Source organism: Cnephaeus nilssonii (assembly GCF_951640355.1).
Source record: "Cnephaeus nilssonii genome assembly, chromosome: 21".
Lineage (NCBI taxonomy): Eukaryota > Metazoa > Chordata > Mammalia > Chiroptera > Vespertilionidae > Cnephaeus > Cnephaeus nilssonii.
The window spans coordinates 40,899,030-40,921,754 of NC_137092.1; the positions used below are offsets into that span (position 1 = coordinate 40,899,030).

General features: G+C 44.5%; 1 protein-coding gene across 1 annotated transcript in view; it reads right to left on the reverse strand.

Annotated features, from left to right (window-relative positions):
* Window positions 1-21,653, reverse strand: part of POU2F1 (POU class 2 homeobox 1) — a 132,899-nt gene extending 111,246 nt beyond the window's left edge. The window contains exon 1 of the mRNA XM_079761177.1: window positions 21,573-21,653. Coding sequence (XP_079617303.1) covers window positions 21,573-21,633 — 61 coding nt within the window. The 5' untranslated portion in view covers window positions 21,634-21,653. The remainder of the gene's footprint in view (window positions 1-21,572) is intronic.
* Between the last annotated feature and the right edge of the window lie 1,072 nt (window positions 21,654-22,725).

A 22,725-nucleotide genomic window follows, 5' to 3' on the forward strand; every position in this document is an offset into this window, starting at 1 on the left:
GCAGGAAACATACCCTTAATTAGACCAACAAGCTCAGGCTGCCAAACCAGGAGAATTTCCAATAAGTGTGACCTTTTTAATGGAAAAATATATTTTCCTAGTACCCAATACAAGAGACATAAAAGAAAATCAAATCAAAAATTTCCCACTAATATATTGAAACTATCCCCCTATTTCTCTCTATACTCAGCGAAATATTGATAAATATTGAACTAAATTTACTAAAGTACAAATGAACCCAAGATTAGTCCTTAAGCTGAACGTCTCATCGTCCAATCATGGCGTTTTCTTCTCATATATCTCTCTCTCTCTCTCTCTCTCTCTCTCTCTCTCTCTCTCTCTCTCTCTCTCTCCACACACACACACACACACACACTCTCACAATCTCACTATTCCTAGCTGAAACTATTGTTAAATCTTGACCGATCTCTTGAGAAACACATTTTGAAATGACTAATATATGAATTTGCTTTTAGAACCCTAGCCAAATAAACTGAAGTCTGTATAAACGTATTGTTTTTTAAAAACATATTTTTATTGATTTTTTTTTGAGAGGAAGGGAAAGTGAGAGATAGAAACACCAATGAGAGAGAACATCTACTGGCTCCCTCCTACACACCCCTCATCAGGGATCGAGCCCACAACCCAAGCATGTACCCTGACCGGAATCAAACCAGCAATGTCTTGGTGCATAGGTCGATGTTTAACCACTGAGTAATACTAGCTGGGCAAGCATATTCAGTTTTAATCTAGCCTGAACCAAACCTAATTAGGAAAGGTAACAAAATTTGAAGAAATAAAATAATTCACAATAAAGAAAAAGGGTGTTAGTAAAATATATTTTTAAAATGATGCCCAGGACACCAAAGAGTGACTTGTGTAATATATTCCAAGTCCTCAAATGTCTTCTGTTTATGACATTGTTAAAAACCGTATTTTAGAGTTGGTTTGATTAAAAAGCATTTTTTAGAGTTGTTGATTAAAAACAGGCTTCCAGATGCACTGACGGTCTCTATGCCAAGGTCTCGGCCAAGGTCCTTAACATGCTAACTGCCCCACTATCCCACCAAAAGCACACATTTCCCAATTTCTTCATCCTTTTGTGTGTTTGTTAACCTTTCGGACTTGAAGAGGTTTCTGTCTTTACAGCTGAGGCTTTTACCAGGGTTCACGTTTATATTAAGGTGACCAGACAGTCCCGATTTTTAACAATTTGTCCCGCGTCCCGCAGCGTTTTAAAAAAGTCCCGATTTTTGGAAAGAATGCACGACAAGCTAGGGAACGGCGGGAGAACGGGAAGGGAATATACGGTTTTCGGTGGCCATGTGGCTATTTAGCCAGGATATGAGTTTTATATTATTTTTGTTAATTTTATAAGGTTAAACTTTAATAATAACAAATAATTGTTGAGAACTGATTATTGAGAACTGCTTATCAAAGTTCGCATTGTTGATCAGTTGTTAGAATTCGACCACCATTGTTTGGACTGAATGAACAATGGCATTTTTTGGGATTGGCAACGACGAAAACATTTGGTAACTGTCTCTCAGACGATACACATCGTACTGCGTGCTAGTAAGCTAGTTCAACAAGTGATGTCATTACAAATCAGCTATTCAGATAATTTAGGTAAGTAATTTATTTATTTATTTCATAAATACATAAATTTTCTTGAATTTAGCAGACAGTACTCGTATTTTTTATATTTTATAGTGGCGGCAAAAAGTCTAGCGCCGGCCTTGAAAGTGACACGACTTACGTTACGGCAAATTCATGACCTTTTAAACAACGACAGCAATCTACTAAAAAAATTCACTCAAATGAGAAATATGCCAAAGAATAAAATAATACTATACATAATTTTTTATTTATTATATTTGTAAATTGTACTTATGTTGAAATTTAAAAAAATATATTACAATACTATTTTTGCATTCTATGAAAATTTTTGTTGCTCCATATAGACCAAATTTTTAATCAAGAACCCCGCCCCCGCCCCCGCCCGTCAATGGTGCCCCGCTTTACCAATGTTAAAATCTGGTCACCTTAGTTTATATTCCCAAAGTGAACTGCCTCTTCATCCACTTTGACCATCTTTCTATTGGGGCATTTGTCACTTATTATTGATGTTTAAGAATACTTAATATATTAAGAATAAACTTAACTCTATTACTTATATATTTTCTCCCTTCTCTATTATAAAAACCCGTGGCCGTCACGCCCAAAGGCCAGAAGGCAACTGCTGAACGTTGTATGATTTCTTCATGGGAACAAGTAAGTGCTGCTCTGTTCAATTCTCATCTTCCAACGAAGGTCAATTTAAGTGCTCCTGAGAAGGAAAGGTTAGGGCAGGAAACTATTATCTCCTTTACAAACATCTTCAAGGTGGGCGGGGCTGCGAGCGCGGGTGGGCGGGGACTTGACACTGTGTCCTGCGGCTTGCCGGCTCTGGGTCTCAAGCGATTTCGCGTGGCGAGCCTCTATAACTTTATTTGTAGCATCTTTGGCAGGTAGAACCTTAAATATTTTACATAGTTAAGTCTACCCATCTTTTCCTTTTATGGAGTTGAGTATTGTGTCAAAAACCTTTCCATCCCTAAAACGAAATAAAAATTATTCCCCTTGTGTCCAAGTGCTTTTCTGAGTGTTTCTTTAAACATTCAAATCTTTTATCTCTCTGGAATTCATTTCTGTATATTGTTTAAGGTATGACCCAGACACACATATTTTCCCCCCAAATGAGCAGCCAACTTCCTACCACCACCTGGTCCCTCTACCTAATGCAGTTTAAACCACTGTAGGCTCCTAAACTCTGCTTAATGCTGACAGGGAACTTTCATGTCTGCATTAAAGTGATCACTTTTCAAAGCACATTGTTGTTCAAGGGCTCGGCATTCTGCTTCTAGTATTCTGCTTTCAGGTGCCACCTGAGTAGCCACCAATCTCCAACACCTGCTAGAATGACAATAATGGGGAGGGGAGGGGAGGGCGGGAGTATCAAATTCAGGCGTCCTCAAACTACGGCCCGCGGGCCACATGCAGGTGTTTTTGCCGTTTTGTTTTTTTACTTCAAAATAAGATATGTGCAGTGTGCATAGGAATTTGTTCATAGTCTTTTTTAAACTATAGTCCGGCCCTCCAAAGGTCTGAGGGACAGTGAATTGGCCCCCTGTTTAAAAAGTTTGAGGACCCCTGATCAAATTTGACTACAATGCCAAAATACAACCAGTAGCCACCGAGCAGTTTGCTGTGTGTACATACACCCGTACACCTGAGGTATGTGCTACGATTACCACCTGAGTTGCTGCCGAGGGACAGCCCTGTCCAGTGTGTTCTTGACTCTGGCAAAGCCCTGGAAAACGATTCATGTTTACATTAGGAGCCGACGCTGCCTAACGACATGGCAGACTCAAACGTGGCAATGGGGAGCTGAGAGTCACAAATAGTCCAAAGGATAAATTTCAACCTAGCCCCTTACTTAAAACGCCATTTTAGTGGACTAGTTATCCTGTGTTGTCCTTCTGTCAGTGGCAAACAATGCTTTTAGAGGACAGCACCTGGGCTGAGAATAGGAAAGGGAAGTCCAGAGAAGAAAATGTTCAAAATGTGCCCAGGACTGCTCACCCTAGCAGCAGAGAAGGTATGTCCGGCCATTAGCATAACTAATTACCATATTTTCCGGCGTATAAGACGACTTTTTAACCCAGGAAAATCTTCTCAAAAGTCGGGGGTCATCTTATACGCCAGGTGTCATCTTATAGGGGGGATATATCCCAAACTCTATATTTTAACTGGAAAAGTTGGGGGTGGCCTTATACGCCCAGTCGTCTTATACGCCGGAAAATACGGTAATTTCCTTGGCCTTGACCAAGGAAGTTCTGAAGCAACAACTCTAATTCTAGTTTGGCTTTCCCTAAAGCAAGTTAAGTACTGACGAATGGCAAGAACTCTACCCACTTTGCACTTGCATTTTCCATAACAGGTGTACGGGTTAATGCAAGCAGGCATTGTTTCTATGTCCTGTTCTCAGCACGTATGGCAACGAAATCAAGTTTCTGAGAACCAAGCCTGCCCTGAGCTGCCAAGGTAGTGGTACTTTTCAGGTGCCACCTGAGTCGCCACCAATCTCCCTGAACAACAAAACCATCTTCTCTACCTTTAATGACAACCACCAACAAATATAATTTCAAAGCCAGTGCAGCCCAATCTTTATTATTATGAAAAAACTTAACAGCCCTCACTGAGCCAGCAAGCCCTGTCCACTAGTGTGGACACAGCAGATGTATTTCCTGTCCTCGAGGAGCTTACAATCCATAAAAAGTTGAGAAAGAATGTTTATGGAAGCGCACTTAAAGGATATGCAATATCTCCATCCTTCAAATTTCTCCAAAATCTCTTCCCCTTTGAAGGCAGACTGTTCCGAATGACGCTCACCTCCTCACCCCAGGAGGCCATTAGGAAAGGAGCTGGTGCGTCCACAGCATCACTGCTGCGAGGAGGCCACTGTTGGTTCCTTCACACGGGGCCCTGTGTCCAAGGCCTCCAAGGAGAAATTTCCTTCTGATCTTAAAATCAGAAATGGTGCTTTTCTTCAAATAAGTTTGCTGGCTTCCAAATGGTATGCCATACATTGACTAGTCTTCTCTTTTGCACCATCTACTATGGACTTAGAGACATATTTGTGCCCCACTGAGAACAAATATTAGAGATCTGTATCAGGCTTTTATTTTGTTTTACATATTTGTTTTGCATTTCTTGCTATAGTTTATGAATCTCTATAAACCACCTTAAATTTGAGAGAAAATGAAACAAATGAGTAAAGTTTGCCTTAATGCATCGTAAGAAAAATTTTCTTTTTAAATTTAAGGAGTCAGAAAAAAAGTTAGAGTGAGAAGTCAAGGGAGAGAAAGGATTTCAAGAATATGATGTATGGATTTAAAATATAAAAACAACTCAACTCTCAATGGACTGGGGAAACAGGAAAGGGAAATGAAGAGGTAAGAGCAGGGAATTTCCCAAGCAATTTGTATTTATTTATAGAAATTAGACAAATGGTAACAGAAAAATGACTTTGTTTAAACTTAAACTTATTATACGCTTTAAGTCGGCGGTCGCCAACCAGCGGTCTGCGGACCACTGGTGGTCGGCGAGGTCAGAAAGGTTGGCAACCGCTGGTTTAAGTCATATAAAATATTTAGAAATACTTACTATTCCACTCAAAATGATAAAAATAAGTCAGTTAATAAAGAAAAAAATTGCTTCATAAAAATGGAAAAACAAACAGGTTGTTATTAACCTGTTTCTTATCTGAGCTCCCCCCACCCCCATATTAAGGAAAACCCTACACTTGGCAGCATGAGTCCACTGCCCTCTAGCTCTCTGGATGGGCTGGTCTAGATGGTGTTTCAACCCCACAACCGGCACAGCCAAATCGTGCTGTTGCTAGACAGCCTCTCACCTTCAAAGTCGCTGTCATCTTTCCTAGACACCAAGGACTTGCAGTGATGTCACTGTTGTATGTCCACTCTGGTTCACACTGTTGAGCCAGCTCCACTCAAACTGATCAGCTTCCAAATGTCTTGCTCCCCATGCCCCAGAGAGCCCCAAGCTTGCTGGGAGCTTAGACCCAGTTCCAGGCAGCACTGAGGAGATTTGGGTTGAGTCCTGTCGGTTCCAAGTCCATAGGTGGAAAATATACTCCAGCCCTAGCCGTTTGACTCAGTGGATAGAGTGTCAGCCTGTGGACCGAAAGGTTCAATTGTGGGGGCACATACCTTGGTTGCAGGCTCCTCCCTGGCCCTGGCTCTGGTCAGGGCATGTGCAGGAGGCAACCTGTCATGTTTCTCTCACATTGATATTTCTCTGTCTTTCCCTCTCTCTTCCACTCTCTCTAAAATCAATGGAAAAATATCCTTCGGTGAAGATTAAAAAAAAAGAAAGAAAGAAAGAAAATACGCTCCAGATCATCCAACACACCTTCCCACCCCTCTCCTCCCACATATTGAATTAAAAAATTAAAATGTCTTGCCATAGCCAGTTTGGCTCAATGGATAGAGCGTCAGCCTGTGGGAATGAAGAGTCCCAGGTTTGATTCTGGTCAAGAGCACGTCCCTAGCCCTAGCCTGTTTGGCTCAGTGGATAGAGCGCTGGCCTGCAGACTGAGGGGTCCCGGGTTCGATTCTGGCCAGGGGCACATGCCCAGGTTGCAGCTCAATCCCCACTAGGGGGCGTGCGGGAGACAGCCAATCGGTGATTCTCTCTCATCATTGATGTTTCTACCTCTCCCTCTCCCTTCCTCTCTGAAATCAATAAAGAAATATATTTAAAAAAAAAGAGCACGTCCCTAGGTTGCAGGCTCCATCCCTAGTCCTGATTAGGGCGTGTGTGGGAGGCAACCAATCCATGTCTCTCTCTCACATCAGTGTTTCTCTCTGTCTGTCTTTCCTGCTCCCCTTCCATTCTCTCTAAAAATCAATGGAAAAATATCCTCAGGTGAAGATTAACACACACACACAAAAAGTAAAATGTCTTAAGAGCAGGCAGAGTAAAAAATTAAGTGCACTTAGTTCTCCTCTGCTAAAAGCAACATTTTTGTGCAAGGATGAAATTTGGTTCCACTCTCCATGACCACAGTGCCACACAGCTCACCTGTTCCCACCCCAACTCTGCAATCCCCTCCCCATGAATGAGCAGCCAACAGATGGCTACAAGTAAAGCATCTGACTTCCAAAGGAGTAGGTACATGTCGCACCTACGGTTACCATGCAGGGTCAATGAGAGACCATTCAGACTAATGATGTTTTTCTGATCATATTTTATTCCTTCAAAAACGTACCATTTCTTTTAGACTGTGGTTACTCTGCACACCAGTTGGTTCCAGATAAGCAAGACTTGGCTGTGGTTGAAGTTCTGCTAAGTGGACGGGAAGTGAGGTACAGATCCAGGGGAAGGAGGGCAAATGTGTACAGTCCCAGGGAAGAGAACCTTGGCACCTGGGTCACGCCATAAAGACAAGCACTGTGCCCGCTCCAATCACACACTCAGAACACACCATAGCAGAGCCCTGCAAACTGTAGGCATTCAATAAATATTTGCTATGAATAAGCTGACTAACTGAAATATATTACCCGGTAAAGTGCTAAAAAAGAGCTAAAGAACAAGCCGCTGCCAGGAGGTGGTGGCAAGGCCAGGTCTGTCTGGCTCTGGAGCGGTGCTCTTCCCCTTCTCATCAGGAGACAGGCTGGCTGAGGTCTCATGTATAGAGGACCCCAAATCACAAGAAAAACATGCTCCATCTCCCTGGAAGGTCAATTTTACTCAAAGTTGAATAATTTTAAATATTTGGTATATAAAACAAATACCAATATATTATGAAAGAGAATATAGACTTCATAGTCATTTTCAATTACGTGGGCCATCATTTTTTTCATTCTGCGATGGCCCCAGGCTCTAAGGGACATAGTGCACTCTCCTCCTAGAGGTCCATGGATAGAAGAAAATCTAAGACTCAAAACATCGCTCCATAAATACTTGTTGAGCACCACACTAGCAAGCATGTGTTAAGTGCCAGGAATACAATGTAGTCCCTGACCTCAAAGACTTAAGCTATTCTAAAAAAGAGAAACAAGTTAGCCAATAATTAAGAGTGCTAAGATAGATGCCTGCAGAGGGTCCACAGAAACAGAGGAGCCTGTGGGGAATGTTGAAGAATTCCCAGGGGGTGGCCCAGGCCCTACTCTCATCCCTGAGCTGCTTCTTGAAAATGATACAGGAATTAATAATATGGGGGAGCTGAGGGGAAGTTACTCATGGAAAGAGAATAGTGTTTAATAAGTTATAAATTTTCAAAAAAACCCCACCAAAACAAAACAGTATTCTCAAAGGGCCAGAACTAGTGCAATACAACAAGAGAAAGAAATCATATTACACTGGAAATATATACAGAAAAAGAAATAAATTCATAAGATGCCCAACTTACAGTGCAAATATGAAAATGAAAACAATGAGATATTTGTTATCAACATGGCAAAAATTTAAACCAATACTATTAAATATCACAGATAAATCTGTACCATAGATAAAAATATAGAATGACTAGAGGCCCGGTGCATGAAATTCATGCACTGGAAGGGGGGAAGGGGTGTCCCTCAGCCCAGCCTGACCCTCTCCAATGAGATCAGGCTTAAACCAGCAGTCGGACATCCCTCTCACAATCCGAACCTGCTGGCTCCCAACACCTCACTCACCCGCCTGCCTGCCTGATTGCCCCTAAACTGCTTCTGCCTGCCAGCCTGATCACCCCCCCTAACCACTCCCCTGCCAGCCTGGTCCCCCCCAACTGCCCTCCCCTGCAGGCCTGGTGCCCCCCAACTGTCCTCCCCTGCAGGCTCAGTCCCCCCCAACTGCCCTCCCCTGCCATCCCAATCGCCCCCAATTGCCCTCCCCTGCTGGCCTGTTTGCCCCCAACTGCCCTCCCCTGCTGGCCATCTTGTGGCAGCCATCTTCTGATGACATGGGCACAGCCATCTTGTGACCGCATGGGGCGGCCATCTTGTGCGAGGATGTGATGGTCAATTTGCATATTGCCTCTTTATTATATAGGATAGGATACCTCTCTCAAGGGCAATCTGGCCATATACACAAAATTGAAATGTTGATGGATACTTATAACTATGGGGGGAAAATCTAACATATATCAAAAGAAATTTAAGTAATTAGGTTGGCCCATCAATACAATAAAATACTGTGCAACCATTATAAAGGGTGAGGTAAGGTGCGGAAGGTTGGGAAAGACTGTTTGGTAAAAAAAGGCAGGGTAGGCTAGTTTTTGAAGAACTGAAACCTGCAGACATGTTGATGTATTCCAGTCTTATAGGACAAGACAAGGTGACAATGCCCCTCTGCTGCCCTCACTGATGAACCTGAGAATCACCGGTGATCAGCTACGGCCACCCTAATAATTCCACAAGTACTTTACCATTTGTTATTTATGCCAGTTGTTATTCAACTAAATAAAGGTCCGAGATCTTTTAGAAAGCCAGCCTTAAAATTACCCAGAGATTATACCCAGCAAATAAAAAGGATCGTTTAATTACTTGGGTAAATTCTAAAGAATAAGGAGCTATGCAAAAACATACAAAGGGGGGTGGGAGCAAGTTATTGAACAGGCTGTACACTATGAATCCCTCTAAATTGTGTGCGCGTTCAGAGGTGTGTGTTTGCACACGCAGGAGCGCATTCCAGGAAAGGGGTGGGAAACGGAGCCAGCAGCACACTGCTCCTCACAGCACTGTGCAGTTACATGGTGAAGATGTGGTTGCAGCAGCAGGGGCTGGGATGGCTTCAACACTAGTCTATTCCCCTGAAATCACACCAGTTCTTCCAGCAATACTTGAAATGGTTCGTTCATCTTCTCAGCTAGGGTGAAATTTACTATATCTCCCCCAACATCAGACTTTTCACCAGTTCCTCCTAACTAACAGTGATTGGCACTCGAGTGTACCTACATTACAGTCCACCAGAAAACAGCATTCTTGCTGACTGCTTAAGGAAGGATGCGGGTGGAGGGTGTTCAGCAAGGTAGTGGAAAGAAAAGCATTTTAGGCACAGATCATCTGGCAACTTAAGATGATTTGGGGCGTGATTAAACAGGCTGTTAGGGCTGAGAGCACCAGTACCATGAATGACTTCTTATCAGAACAGAATCAACTGTCATGTGGCCTCAACTGAAAGCTACACCCTCATTTAATGACAGCTTGGTAAGGGGAAGGCATGGAAACAAAGCCATAGTATCTGTCTGTACACCAATTTTAAGTCACAACTCATTTGAGAAACATTAAAATATTTTAAACACGTCAATCAAAATAATATGTAACCACAGAAGGCCTAATTTTCTATCTAGCCAACTGGGTCACGAAAAAATGAGGTGCCCCAAATGAAAATGATCTGGATGCTAACATCTGCAAATAGCTTCAGTTTAAAATACAATTCTTCAGAGAAATCCAAAAGGCTCAGGATTTAAGGTTACCATGATCAGCAATCTGCATACAAACAGCTTCAAAATATGTTCATAATCAACGTCTGGAGATGGTTGAAAGCTAGGCTAGCGTTATATCTGTAAGCCAGTGTCCATCTCTCCAAACTGCAGACAGAAAGGAGTGCATAACTATTCTGGACCACATGATCTGGACCTGGGAACCATGTAAGAGCACTAAGGACAAACTCAGAAACAGCTGTTGCTAAATACTTGATCATTCAACTGACTTGAAGTAGCAGTTAGAGGTTCCATGACCAAAACAGGTCGGAGACTTGGGTGTGCACTCAGCACCTTTACAGGGCAGTTTTCTCACCTGAAAGGTGAGGGTGACAGCTGTACACACCTCATGAGGTCATTGTGAGGATTAGTATGAAAATGCTGTAAAGCGTTTAGTACAGTAACTGGACAAAGACTTAGTAAATGTTGTTTATTCTCATTAGAAATACATTGGTGGGAAGGTGTGGAATCTCCTCCAAAATTTGCCTGTGTATTTGGCCACTAAAAAGGACAAGGTCTTGAAAATCATCTTCAACTCTTCAGCTAAATCCGGCTCTTCCAGGACCAGCCAAGCCAAGCTTCAGCTCCTTGAAAATGCTGTTTTCACTGGTTTCCAGAATTATGTATGTATCGTACCTTGACAAGAACACTTTCAGCCCCACTTCCTACTCCCAGCCATGGGCAATTGACTTGCAGCATCCTTCACATTTCCGTACACACCACTTCCTCCGGAGCCCTTCCCAAACCTCCTGTGGATTTGGAAGGACCAGTCTGGATGGTTGACTGTAATCCAATTCAGGCTCCCATTGAGAACTACAGTTTCTGACAAGCTTACTGTCCTTGTTCATTCACATTCTAATAAGATGTTTCTAGTTTAAAATCTAAATATCACCTTCCCAGAGAGTCAGCTCTGTTGCTAAGATAGGATCAAGCCTATTGTGCTTTATATCCTATATAATAAGAGAGGAATATGCTAATTATCCGTTATGCCCTGAGGCATAACAACCAACCTGGTAAAGACTAGATCACGGATCAGCAGGAGGGTGGGGCAGAGAGCTACAGGAGGGGGCAGGGCAGCAAGCTATGAGGGGGGAAGGTGGGGGGGGGGGCGGGAGGGGTAGCTACAGGAGGGCAGGGCAGCAGGGGGAGAGCTACTGGCGAACTACTGGCCCAGGGATTCGTGCACAGGGCTACTAGTTCTTAATATGTCTGTTAAAACGGTATCAGATGAAAGCCAACCTACTCAAGGATCTGCTGTTTACTGGTCTTCACCCAAGAGATGTTTTTGAAGAATTCCACAGCTTAAAAAGAAAAAAGGATGAAAATAATCCCCAACTTATCAATGAGAACCCTCTGGGCAGAAAAGTTAAATGATTTTGTTCAGCACAGAAAGCTAGACAGATTTATAAACACAGTAAGGAGCCAAGGTTCCGGTTCTGTTTCCTTCCACTATAGAGCCATTTTTGTGCACTGAGAACCATTCAAGAGAGTCTAAGCAATAATCTTAAAATGCAACAAGTGCTCATTCAATGCTATCGAACAACTTGCAAAGCTTTTTAAACTATGGGTGTCCTCTACCATAGGAGAAACTCAAGGGGGAAGGCCTGGTCCTTTGCATGTTAAAAAAGTTGTATGGGTGCCCTGGCTAGGTAGCTCAGTTGGTTAGAGGTGTCCCGATATGCCAAAGTTTTGGGTTCGATCCCCAGTCATGGCACATATAAGAATCTACCAATGAGCCGAAACCGGTTTGGCTCAGTGGATAGAGCGTCGGCCTGCGGACTGAAAGGTCCCAGGTTCGATTCCGGTCAAGGGCATGTACATTGGTTGCGGGCAAATCCCCGGTAGGGGGTGTGCAGGAGGCAGCTGGTTGATGTTTCTCTCTCATCAATGTTTCTAGCTCTCTATCCCTCTCCCTTCCTCTCTGTAAAAAAAAAAAAAAAAAAAAGAATCTACCAATGAATGCATAAATAAGTGGAACAAACTGACACCTCTCCCTCTCTCTCTCTCCCTCCCTCCCTTCCTCTCTCCAAAAATCAATTTAAAAACAAAGTTCCATGGTGATTCTTATCCCAGCAAAGGTCAAGAACCCCTAGTTTAATCCATCAGCATTGTTTACTAAATATCTACTCTGTCCCCAGCAAAGTGTTTCTGAGACAAGAATTACTTATATTAGAGAAAATTAGAGGAAAAATAAGACTGAGTATAATGAAGTGCTGAATTTGCTAAATTCAGAGAAAGTAGCACAAGAGCACAGGCTAGGATGAACTGTGTGTGGAGCAAGAATAATGGACAGGTAGTTCCCTAATGATAAACAGGCTAAATTTTCACGTAGTGCAGCGTAGAGTCCTAAGGATCCAGGAACAAAGTAGCAGAGTGCACTTTCCTCCCTGGCCCTGCACCCACTTTCAATCACAACAGCTGCATGCTTACCTTTCATACAGGAAGCTTCAGCTTCAAATTCATTTAAAAAACAATTCTGATGGCTTTTAAGAGTTTGAACTCTCTTATTTACAAATGCAAAAGAAAAAGAAAAAAAAATCAGTGGTGAAGTAACTTGTCCCAAAGTCACAAAACTAACCAGTGGTCTAGAACAGTGGTCGCCAACCTTTCGGACCTCACGGACCACCAGCGGACTGCGAACAACCGGTTGGCGACTGCTGGTCTAGAACCCAGGTCCTCAGCTCCCGAGCCCTCTGCACACACACCGCACCCACCACAACTTTCCAAGGGAAGGACCATGTGAGCTTCTCAACAAAGGTTCTCACAGAGCACCCCAAACACCAGCCTGCCCAGAACCCATGGTTTGTTTCTGGTCCTGTGTCTCAAACCTGGATGGGACTGTGGAGGGGGAGTAGAAGGGAGAGGAGCCCAAGCAAGCAGCAGAGTAAAACACAGCCACCCTCCCAGGACAGCTCTTGAACACAGTTTTAAGATTTTTTTTTTAAATTAAAACCTGATCAAAGAAACGCTGTGTTTGTGATGGGCCTGTAAGGGGACTTCCTGGTGGAATTGTTCCGTCATGCTCTTCAAGGAAGTAGCAAAAGGTAAGAATGCATAGGCAGACGTGGGAGTCAGTTTATGTTGGCTACAATGCAGCAGCTCCGCTGTAGAATTTCCGAGGACCGTAGGGGAGTAGCTCCCTCTCCCAAGGTGTGGGCCACACCTGCGGTCAGATGCCCCGAATCATTGGAGAGCCAAAGCTCCTCTCTCCAGCAGCACATCTAACTCTTGTGCCCATGTAAGCAAAACTATACAGGACTTTAAAATGCTTTTGCTCTGCATCTGTTACGCCCACAGCACCCTCTGACACTGGTATTATCACCATCTCACTGCTGAGAGACAACCACAGAAGTCAGTGCCAAGGCCGAATGGGATGTCTAGAATTTAGTATTCAGACTCAATGCTCAGTCCACACACAGTGGCTTGAGCACAAACCTCAATCCTCACATTTCTATGTTGATCACACAGTGAATGTATAATCTAATAGGACCCAAGCATGTATGAAATGACATGTCTATCACTGAGTTCACTGTCTATTCCCCAAATGGCTCCATCTTCCACTTCCCTACTTCTGTTCATCTAAACTCAAAACCTTGTTTCCCCTTTGACTCTAATTAGCTGCTAAACAGTTTAAATTAAGGGCTTTGATCATAGCTCAAGAACAAAAAAAATTCAATGACTCTCTACTGCCTAGCAAATGAAATCCAAACTCCTTCACCAGCACCACAGCAGGGGAGGCCCCCTAACAGTCACAGCCTGGTTTCCACCAGTCTCCAGAACACAGCCTAGGTCCGTGGTCGGCAAACTGCGGCTCGCGAGCCACATGCGGCTCTTTGGCCTCTTGAGTGTGGCTCTTCCACAAAATACCACGGCCTGGGCGAGTCTATTTTGAAGAAGTGGTGTTAGAAGAAGTTTAAGTTTAAAAAATTTGGCTCTCAAAAGAAATTTCAATCGTTGTACTGTTGGTATTTGGCTCTGTTGACTAAGGAGTGTGCCGACCACGGGTCTAGGTCATCACTAACCTGCAAGTGTTGGCTGTTCCCCAAGCACATCAGTGTTTACTAAGCATGTGACCTTGGGAAAGTCACTTAATCTGGGCTTTATTTTACTCAACTATAAAATGGGTATAATAATACTTGCCTGAAAGGACTAACAGAAGTAATAAAAATGAGAGTGCTGCTATAAATGTTAAGGTACTATAAAAACACCGACATTATCATTATGTCACAGTTATGATAATTTTATACCTGCCTTGCTCCAGAAAGGATATAAAGTAGCTCACATAAAACACAAAATAACAAGAGTTTAAAGTGGAAGCAATAAAAGAAATACCAAACAAAATGGGATGGGGAATGAGACTAAGAAAAAATGCATACCACAATTGCCTATGTAATCTTTCAGGTTAATGATTTGGCCTGAACACTGTAGTTTGACTTGGAAAGAAAACTAAGTCAAGCAGACAGTGTCCAGAAAACTGAAAACAAAACCACTGGTCAGAAATAAACTAGTTCCTACTATAAGACCCAGCAAAAATTTCTCCTACAGGTTCTTATTCTGCGATGTAAACAGACAGCATCCTCATCATCTCCATCCTGGATGATCTATTTCATTACATCATATCAGATCGAAAGCCTCTTGAGGTCAGGTAATTGTCTTATTATGTCTGTATCTCTAACAGCACTTAAAGCAATTAGTCTACAAACAACACACCTCATTTGTTTTGAAATTTTTTATTGATTTCAGAGAGGAAGGGAGAGGGAGAGAGAGATAGAAACACCAATGATGAGAATCAGTGACCAACTGTCTCCTGCACACCTTACACTGGGGGTCGAGCCCGAAATCCAGGCATGTGCTCCGACCAAGAACTGTGACCTCCTGGTTCATTGGTGGGCACTCAACCACTGAGCTACGCCAGTCAGGCAACACAACTCCATTTTTATATACTGGTTTCCATGGGTCCAATCTCTCCCTTCCTATTTCAAACTCTCTTGCACACTACCATATCAAACCTAAAACATCACTTTTACCACAAGATTCCTTACTTTAACCCCCCCCCCCCCAGCCTCTCTGCACACAGAACAAAGACCTCCTTCTTCACCTTCACAGCACAATCTAGACCACGACCTCCCGTCTTCTCCTCCCTCTAATGTTTTTGCCCTTTTGAGCTCAGCTTAAAAATCTCACCTCCTACTGAAAGTCTGACTAGCAGCAATGTGGTGGAGGGAGACTGGAGAGGAGGAGACTGGCAGCCAGAAGTCTTGTGTTCTGACCCGTTACTCATCTGTTCAGAGACTGTGGGCAAGCCACTGACCGCTGTGAGAAGCTCTCAGCATCTACTAGCAGTCATGGCTTACGACCAGTGCATCTCCATTACCTTCCAGCTATAAGGTTCTAGGATGTGTGTGTTTCTACAAACACAGACACACCCTGATCTCTCCTCTGATCCTTATTATCTGTTACATATTTTAATATGTAATTACAAACACTGTCTTTCAATCTTCCCTAAGTAAACACATCAACTGTCCCACAGTAGAGCCTTATAGTCTCTTGCTGTTCCCAAAGATAACCAGCACAAGAGCAGGTATATAACAGACACTTTGTGTAAGCAAAGAACTGTTTAAATAACTATTTTTAAAAGATTGATTATAATATACTTGTTTGCTGCAGTATGAATCAGCAAAAAAGGGGGGCTTTTCCCCCCCCATTAAACAGACCATTAAAATAAGTGACTAAGACAAGAAAACAGCTAAGTCACTTTTCTCTAAAAAGTATATTCACTTAGTAGGTTATAAAGCCAGTCAGTATAACCTCATTACTTAAGGTGACCACCTGCCAAACACAACTGAGTTAGCACACAACATAATGTTTATTATCTTTGATTGCAAAATGAATGCCCACTAGCAAAATAAAAATAAGACCAACCATAATTTTTATTATTTTACTAATTTTATGTATACATTATTGCTATAGTTCCAACATAAAAACCAATAAAGTGACGCAGCAGATGAGGAAATAAATCACATGACAAACTGTACTTAATATTGCAGGCTGCATAAAGCTACTACGACCAATACTCATATTGAGCTTAGTTCTGTGCTTTTCACATTGTCTTTTTTTTTTTTTAAATTAATATTATGGCTCCTTTTCTGGATGAATACCCAGTTTCCTGGACAGTACTCAAAAAATAATCTGATAAATCGAGAGGCTTGCTGATTTTTCTTTTGCTCTCTACTAATCCTGTCAGCAAAATCTGGGCAACACTGAAAACCTGAGTGTTTGTTTAACTGGAAAAAATAAATTAAAAAGAAAAAACAAAGAAGCTATATCAGTCACTGAGTACAAACAAGATACCATATCAATACTCAATAAGTTAACTTCCTGTAGTTAAAACACACAGCTCTATAAACTACGCACATGGTACATAAAGAGCTTCTTCAATCAGAGATTCTGAAGCTCAAGACAATTCTCATTTCCAACTTGAAATATCCCGTAAATGGACCGGTAAGTCAGGCCTGGCTCCGCTTGTGCTATTTTTGGTCCCATTGCTATTACTGCTGAAAGAGTTTATAAGGGCTCACTGCCAGCTTAGACACAGTCAGAAAGATGTCAGTACAACATAAAACCGATTTGTTCCTACGAAGAAATATAAATCTACAAAATTATCCAATTATCCTTATTCACAAAATGTCAATAATGTGCAAAAACATCCAGTAAAAGAAGATGGAGAAGGAAACTGCTATTCTGTGAACCATAATTATTACCTCGTTCAACCTTGATTCCACTCTGAAAGATATTTATCTTATTTAAGCAACACAAAAAGATAATAAGGGAGAATTCTGGCCCAAAGAATGTCCTTAAAAGGAAGAGGAAGAAAGACTTCATCCAGGAGGGATGCAGAAACTCGAGGAAGGCAGATGTGGAACTAGCCGATCCACAGGCTACCTACCGCCCAATATTAGATTTCCCCGGAGAAATACATAATAAGCATGTTTGCTCAGGCATTTAACATTAAAGGAGGCAACAGCAACAAGAACAGGGGTGACCAAAAAGGGGCATGTTTTGTCTGTGACTTGTTCTGTTCTGTAAACAGTAATTATTTGAATAGTTCTAAATGCAATCACTTCCATTAGGAAAACACATCCCTGCTCAAATTGAGGTTTCACAGTCTTTATGAATTACAAAAACTGTGTAACTGAACCAATAATGTTGTATAAAAGCAAATTAATGACAGTCACACAACAGAGTTTTAAAAGAAAATTAATTTTAATAGTGGCCAAAAGAAGGTTAGCATGTGAACACTGGGGCTGTGGGTTTTCAATATTACAGTAAATACAAAACAAAAATAACTGGTAACAATAAGGCAGTCATCACCACATAATATTAGAGTCTTTCTGCAACAAAGGACATAGGTATTCATGAAGGTGAGTGACCAATTGAAAAAACACAACTAAATTCAAGACCCAGTAATACAGATTTAAGAAACTTTAAATATTTCATTTTGAGTGGAAAACACTTATGAAAGATAGCATTTAAATGTTCAGTTCTGGGATTATAGAACCACCTGCTTAAGATATTAAAGGCTCCTTTAAACACATTTGATGGCTTGATAAGAGCAATTTAACATTCTGAGCCCTCCACTTATTTCAGAATCCACTGACCAGGTGGATAACAGCTTAACAATGACTTCAACCCAGGCAGCAGTGAGACATTTCATTTCTGTTGCGTTATACCGCCTATCAACTCAGAAATCAGTAAATTAAAAATACAGCACAATACCACACCATTTAAACCTGAATAGCAGTAGTTGTTTGTATTTCCCCTGACTGCTGGGATTTTTTATGACAAAATGAAAGAAATTAGAAATTAGTTTGGGAAAAAGGTTAAAAATTACTTGTACAAAAATAGCTTACAAGAAGACTGGTCCTTTTAAAAATTAAAAGCATTTGGTCAGCTGTGACATGAATTTTCAGGACCTAAATTCAAAAGCACCATTGTAATAGGAGGGGCAAGGTAAGAAGGAAGTGACAATGGGTTTTCTGAAAACTTGTGGGAAGCCACCTGACAGATGCAAAAGCAGACAGGCATGGTACAACTTCTGGAGGCTCAAAAGTAACATAAAATACTCCATCCAACAAGCCTGGCTCACAAGCCAGAGTTAGGAATAAAGCAATATTACCACATTCCCAGGGCATTTTAATCCTCACTAAGATAAACTAGTTGTATATAAAAAAAAAAATGTCTAACAGGAAAATCTACTCAGATGTCAAAAATTATAAGTGAAATTTTATAAATTTAAAAAATCACTAATCAATCAAAATAAAATCCACAAACTTGTCCAGACTAAAACAAAACCAAAAAGAGTTATGAATTGTATTTTTAAAAACTGTTTGCAAAGCACATACTTTCCCGTTAAAGTAGTCTACTTTATTTTAAACACTATAATTTCAACCTAAAAGAACAACTAGCCCTCATTCTCTTTAACTTCACTTTATTCGTGGAAATAGATACAAGGAACACACATGGTCGGTCTCTCCTTTAGCCTGGGCTGTGCTCTGATTAAATCAAGAAACAGCTTAGAGTGTGGGGGGTCAGGAAGAAGCCATCTAAAATAAGCATGCACCTGGATCACTTCCAAGATGACACTTATTTAAGGCCTATAGTCTCCATGTGAGAATTTGAGGAAATGAATTTTTACAATAGCATGGAAAGCCAACCAGAATGTAAAAGGCCAGTTCATAATAGTCATCCTTTTCTGTATTACAGAAATTGTACCAGTGAAATTTTGTTTGTAAAATGCAATGTCCACTTTCTCCTCTTGGATAAAATACCTACAGCCTCGGTCGTGGTTAAATTGCAGCTATAAAGGAAATTGTCCCGAGATAAATGGTTTCCCTATGAGAGGGTTTCACTGCTACACTTCACCTCAGGACAATAAATCAAATTAACTGCACCTTGTCCTCTGTCCAATGACATCATCAGTTTGACCATATCTTGAGAGTCCCGTGCAAAAACATAGGCTACTTAAGGCACGAAATCATATTCCTGCTTTTTGTCCACCTGACCTCAAGCTTCAGATCTTTGAAACAGTCATTCACCTGAGCAGTCTTGTGGAAGCTACAGATTTTTTTTCCCCTGCTGCATTTCGGGGCCTGCCTACTGGAGATTAAAGAAGAAAAATGGTAAGAACTGGTTATTTGAAATTGGCTTGCTTTAGCCCATTAAATCTAGATTTTTGTTACAAATTAAACTTAAGATCAAAGTCTCACCAAATCTGTAGCTAGCAACTGACCCTAAAGGGCCTTAACATAATTTCAGAGGTTTAACACATCAGTGTTTAACAACACTTCTGATACTTTCCTCTCCCAGCCTGGGAAAAAACCCCATGAGAAGCAACACCATGATTTTAAAACACACTATACAAAATAAAATGAGGGGAAAAACTTCATCAAGGGAAAGACCAAAATTCAAAATTACTGTTTCTTCTACATAGTTGAAATTAATATACCTTTCACCGACCAACTGTCCTAAATCTACATAGAACAAAATCAATTCTGACAATTTTAACAAGAGGGGTCGGGTGTGCTGGGAGGGTGGTAAGTTCAGAGATCAGGGTGGACACAATGACAGTGTTTATTCCTCCATTTTACTCATTTAATCATGACACAAACTCTCAAAGAAAACAGAACCCCATTTCTGTTTTCGGGAGTGCTCCAATTAAAATAAGCAAGTCTGTGACAGTGACAGCACAAAATTAGTATCAGCCCCATTTTAAATTCCAATAAAGAGGTTGAAAAGGGAGCACAGCCCTGAGAAGTTCTGAAAGTGCTGTAAATTAGGATTTATAAAATACTTAGCTATTCCCCAACTGGGGGGGAAAAAAAAAAAGAATGGTTTCAAAAGTCCTGTAGACCCACCTTTACAAAGCTAGCAAGTGTTTAATTTGGGGGTTGGTGCCAGAGGGCAAGGGGCTCCACCAGAAAAAAAGTGAAACCCAAAAAGGCTTCATTTAGCCTCTGAAAATAGGACAGTTTCCTCCCCCCGCCCCCCCCCCCTTAGGCCCAATATTACTGCACACTATAAAAAAGTCTTTTTAAGAGAAAACAAAACAAGGCAGAGTTAATGCTCAGCTCGGGGCTGTGGGAAGGCTGGTGAGGCCTCGGGAGGGTCATCTGTGCCCGCGGAGTAGGGGGTGCGTGAAGATTGGGTGAGGGGAGTCATTTTGGTTATTAGTAAATAAATCAGGCTGCAGAGAACATGAGGCCTAGGCAACTGCAGGAGGAGCCAGGCCTCGCTCCCCCTTCTCTTCCCGGCACAGCCTGGGTTTGATCTCAGAGCCCTGTGGATTGCCAAGGAAAAAAAAAAAAAGAATCATATCGAACCACAAAAGCACATGGGGCGAATGTAAAATATAAACACGGCGTTGGGCTGTGAGTGGCTGTTATTAAAGGTCTGAATTACTAAACATGAGAGGCGGGGAAAGCCAGGCGGCCATTTCAATAATATAAACCTCCCCGAATTAGACATTATTCAAATGAGAGAGGATCCGCGCAGCGGCGAGCAGGGAGGACCCAGCCCCCGGCGGGCAGACGCGGCCGCGGACCGGCGGGGATCCCCGCCTCCCCACTCCCCACCGGAGGGAGACCGGGATGTTAGCAACTTGTTAGGCCGGGGGTCCCGGAGCCGGCCGGCCTCACCGCCGCGTTCCGGGGACCCGGGGGCGCTCCGGGGGTGCGTGGCCCGACTCCGGGAGGGTCAGGGAGGGGCGCGGGGGCCACACCACGCCGGCGCCTCCACCCGGCTCCTCCGGGACTGCGCCCGACCGGGACCCACGGGGCTGCTGACCGCCGGCCCGAGGACATGCCCTCCGAGGGGGGCTTCCCGAGGGTCGCCCGAGGGCGCGAAGCGGAGCCCACGGTCGCCCTGCGCACCCCGGGCGCGGGACTGCTCGAGTCAGGCCGCCCCCCGGGGGACGAGCGGGCGCAGCGAGGTGCGGGGCCGTGACCCCAGCCAGACCCGGGTCCCGAGCGGCGGCGGGCGCTCCCCGCGGACGCCCCCCGCCGCCCCGCCCCGCCGCGCCACTCCCGGGGGCACGCGTGCTCGGGTCCGGCCGCCGGGTCCGCCCGGGCACGCCGCCTCCCGGCATTGTGCCGCCGCCGCCCGGCCTCCACGCCCCCCCGCCCGCCCGCCGGGCCGCCCGCCGCTATGAATATGTAAAGCGTCTTCATTGTCCTGCTCGGCCCCGGCCCCGCCGCGGACCCGCTCGGGCTCGAGGCGGCGAGGAGGCGGAGGCCGGGCCGGGGCCGGCCGCCGGCGGGCCGGGCCGCAGCCCCCGGTGCCCCGAGTCCCCCTCCGCCCGGCCGCCGAGAGCCTCTCCCCCTCCGCTCGGCGCCCGGCGGGTGCTCGGCGCTCCCCGGCCCCCCAGCGCCCCGCCGTTAATTATAATAATCCTGAGTACTAATAAATTATGCTAAGTCGCGGGGGGGCCGCGAGAGCCCGGCTCGAGTATGAATATGAATATGTAAAATGCCGTAATGATTACCTGCTGCTGCTGCCGCCGCGGCTGAACTCTCATCTTGACTCGCTGCTCCTCCGTCCGCCATTTTGAATATTTTAACCAAAATCGCCGGGTCGATAAGCCCTCCCTCGCTCCGGCTCCCCTCCCCCCGCCCGCCCTCCACACCGCCCCCTCCTCCCCGCCCCTCCGCGCCTTCCGTCCCCGGGCGCGCGACAGGGGGCGCACGAGGCCGCCCGCGTGGAGGAGCCCCGCCCCTTCGGGCGCTCTGCGCACGCGCCTCCGGGCCGCCGCGGCTCCTTAGTCGCTGAAGCGCCCTCAACCTGCCAGTCACCCCTTTGCTCCACTTTCCCGTCTGGGCTCTGCACATGCGCGACTCTCTCCACGCGCCTGAAGGACAGTCGACGCATGCGCGACCTCCCGGGCCCCCTCCAGCGCGTAGCCAGTGCAGTGGGGTACGTGGAGCGCTCAGGCTTTGCACATTCCTCCCTCTCCTTCTCCTCTCCCCCTCCCCCCAGCTTTGCCCCGGTTTCCCCGGGCCCAGAGCATTCTGAAGGCAGGGCAGGGCGCCCGCGGCCCGGAGCGTGGAGACTCGTGACTACACGTGGGCGCACACTTTCAGGCTTTCCGCGCGGTTGAAACGCCGGCCACCGGGCGGGGCCGCGCCTCCGCTAGGTGACTTCCGGCCCTGCGGGCAGGTAAGGCGGAAATGCCCGCCGCCGGGCCGAGGCACCTGCTGATCCTCGCGCGGGCGACCCGCTCGAAATTTGAATCGGAGGAGTCCCCGCCCTCGGCTCTGCCCGAGCCGCCGTCCGCGGGCCCAGCGGGGGGCGCGTCCTGGGTTAACTTAATTAGCCCCAGTCCCTTCCGCTCTGCAGCCTCTGATTCCGCGGCCGCCGCGACCCGGGCGCCAGGCGGCGCGCTTTTCCCGCCCGACCTATCCTCGGGCCCGGGCGGATCGGACCGAGCGGCGGCCTCTGGCCGTGGACAGGCAGGCTTCCTCCCCTTCCCTAGCTGAGGAACTTAAGTTAAAACCCAGCAATAAAGTGGAAACTGATGGCCTATAAATAATAACGTCGAATTAGCAATAGCTTCATGAATTTTACTTTGCTGCGTATCTCAGCGTAAATATGATAGGTGTTTTCCATTGCAAATAATATTTCTTTGTAACCAGCCATAA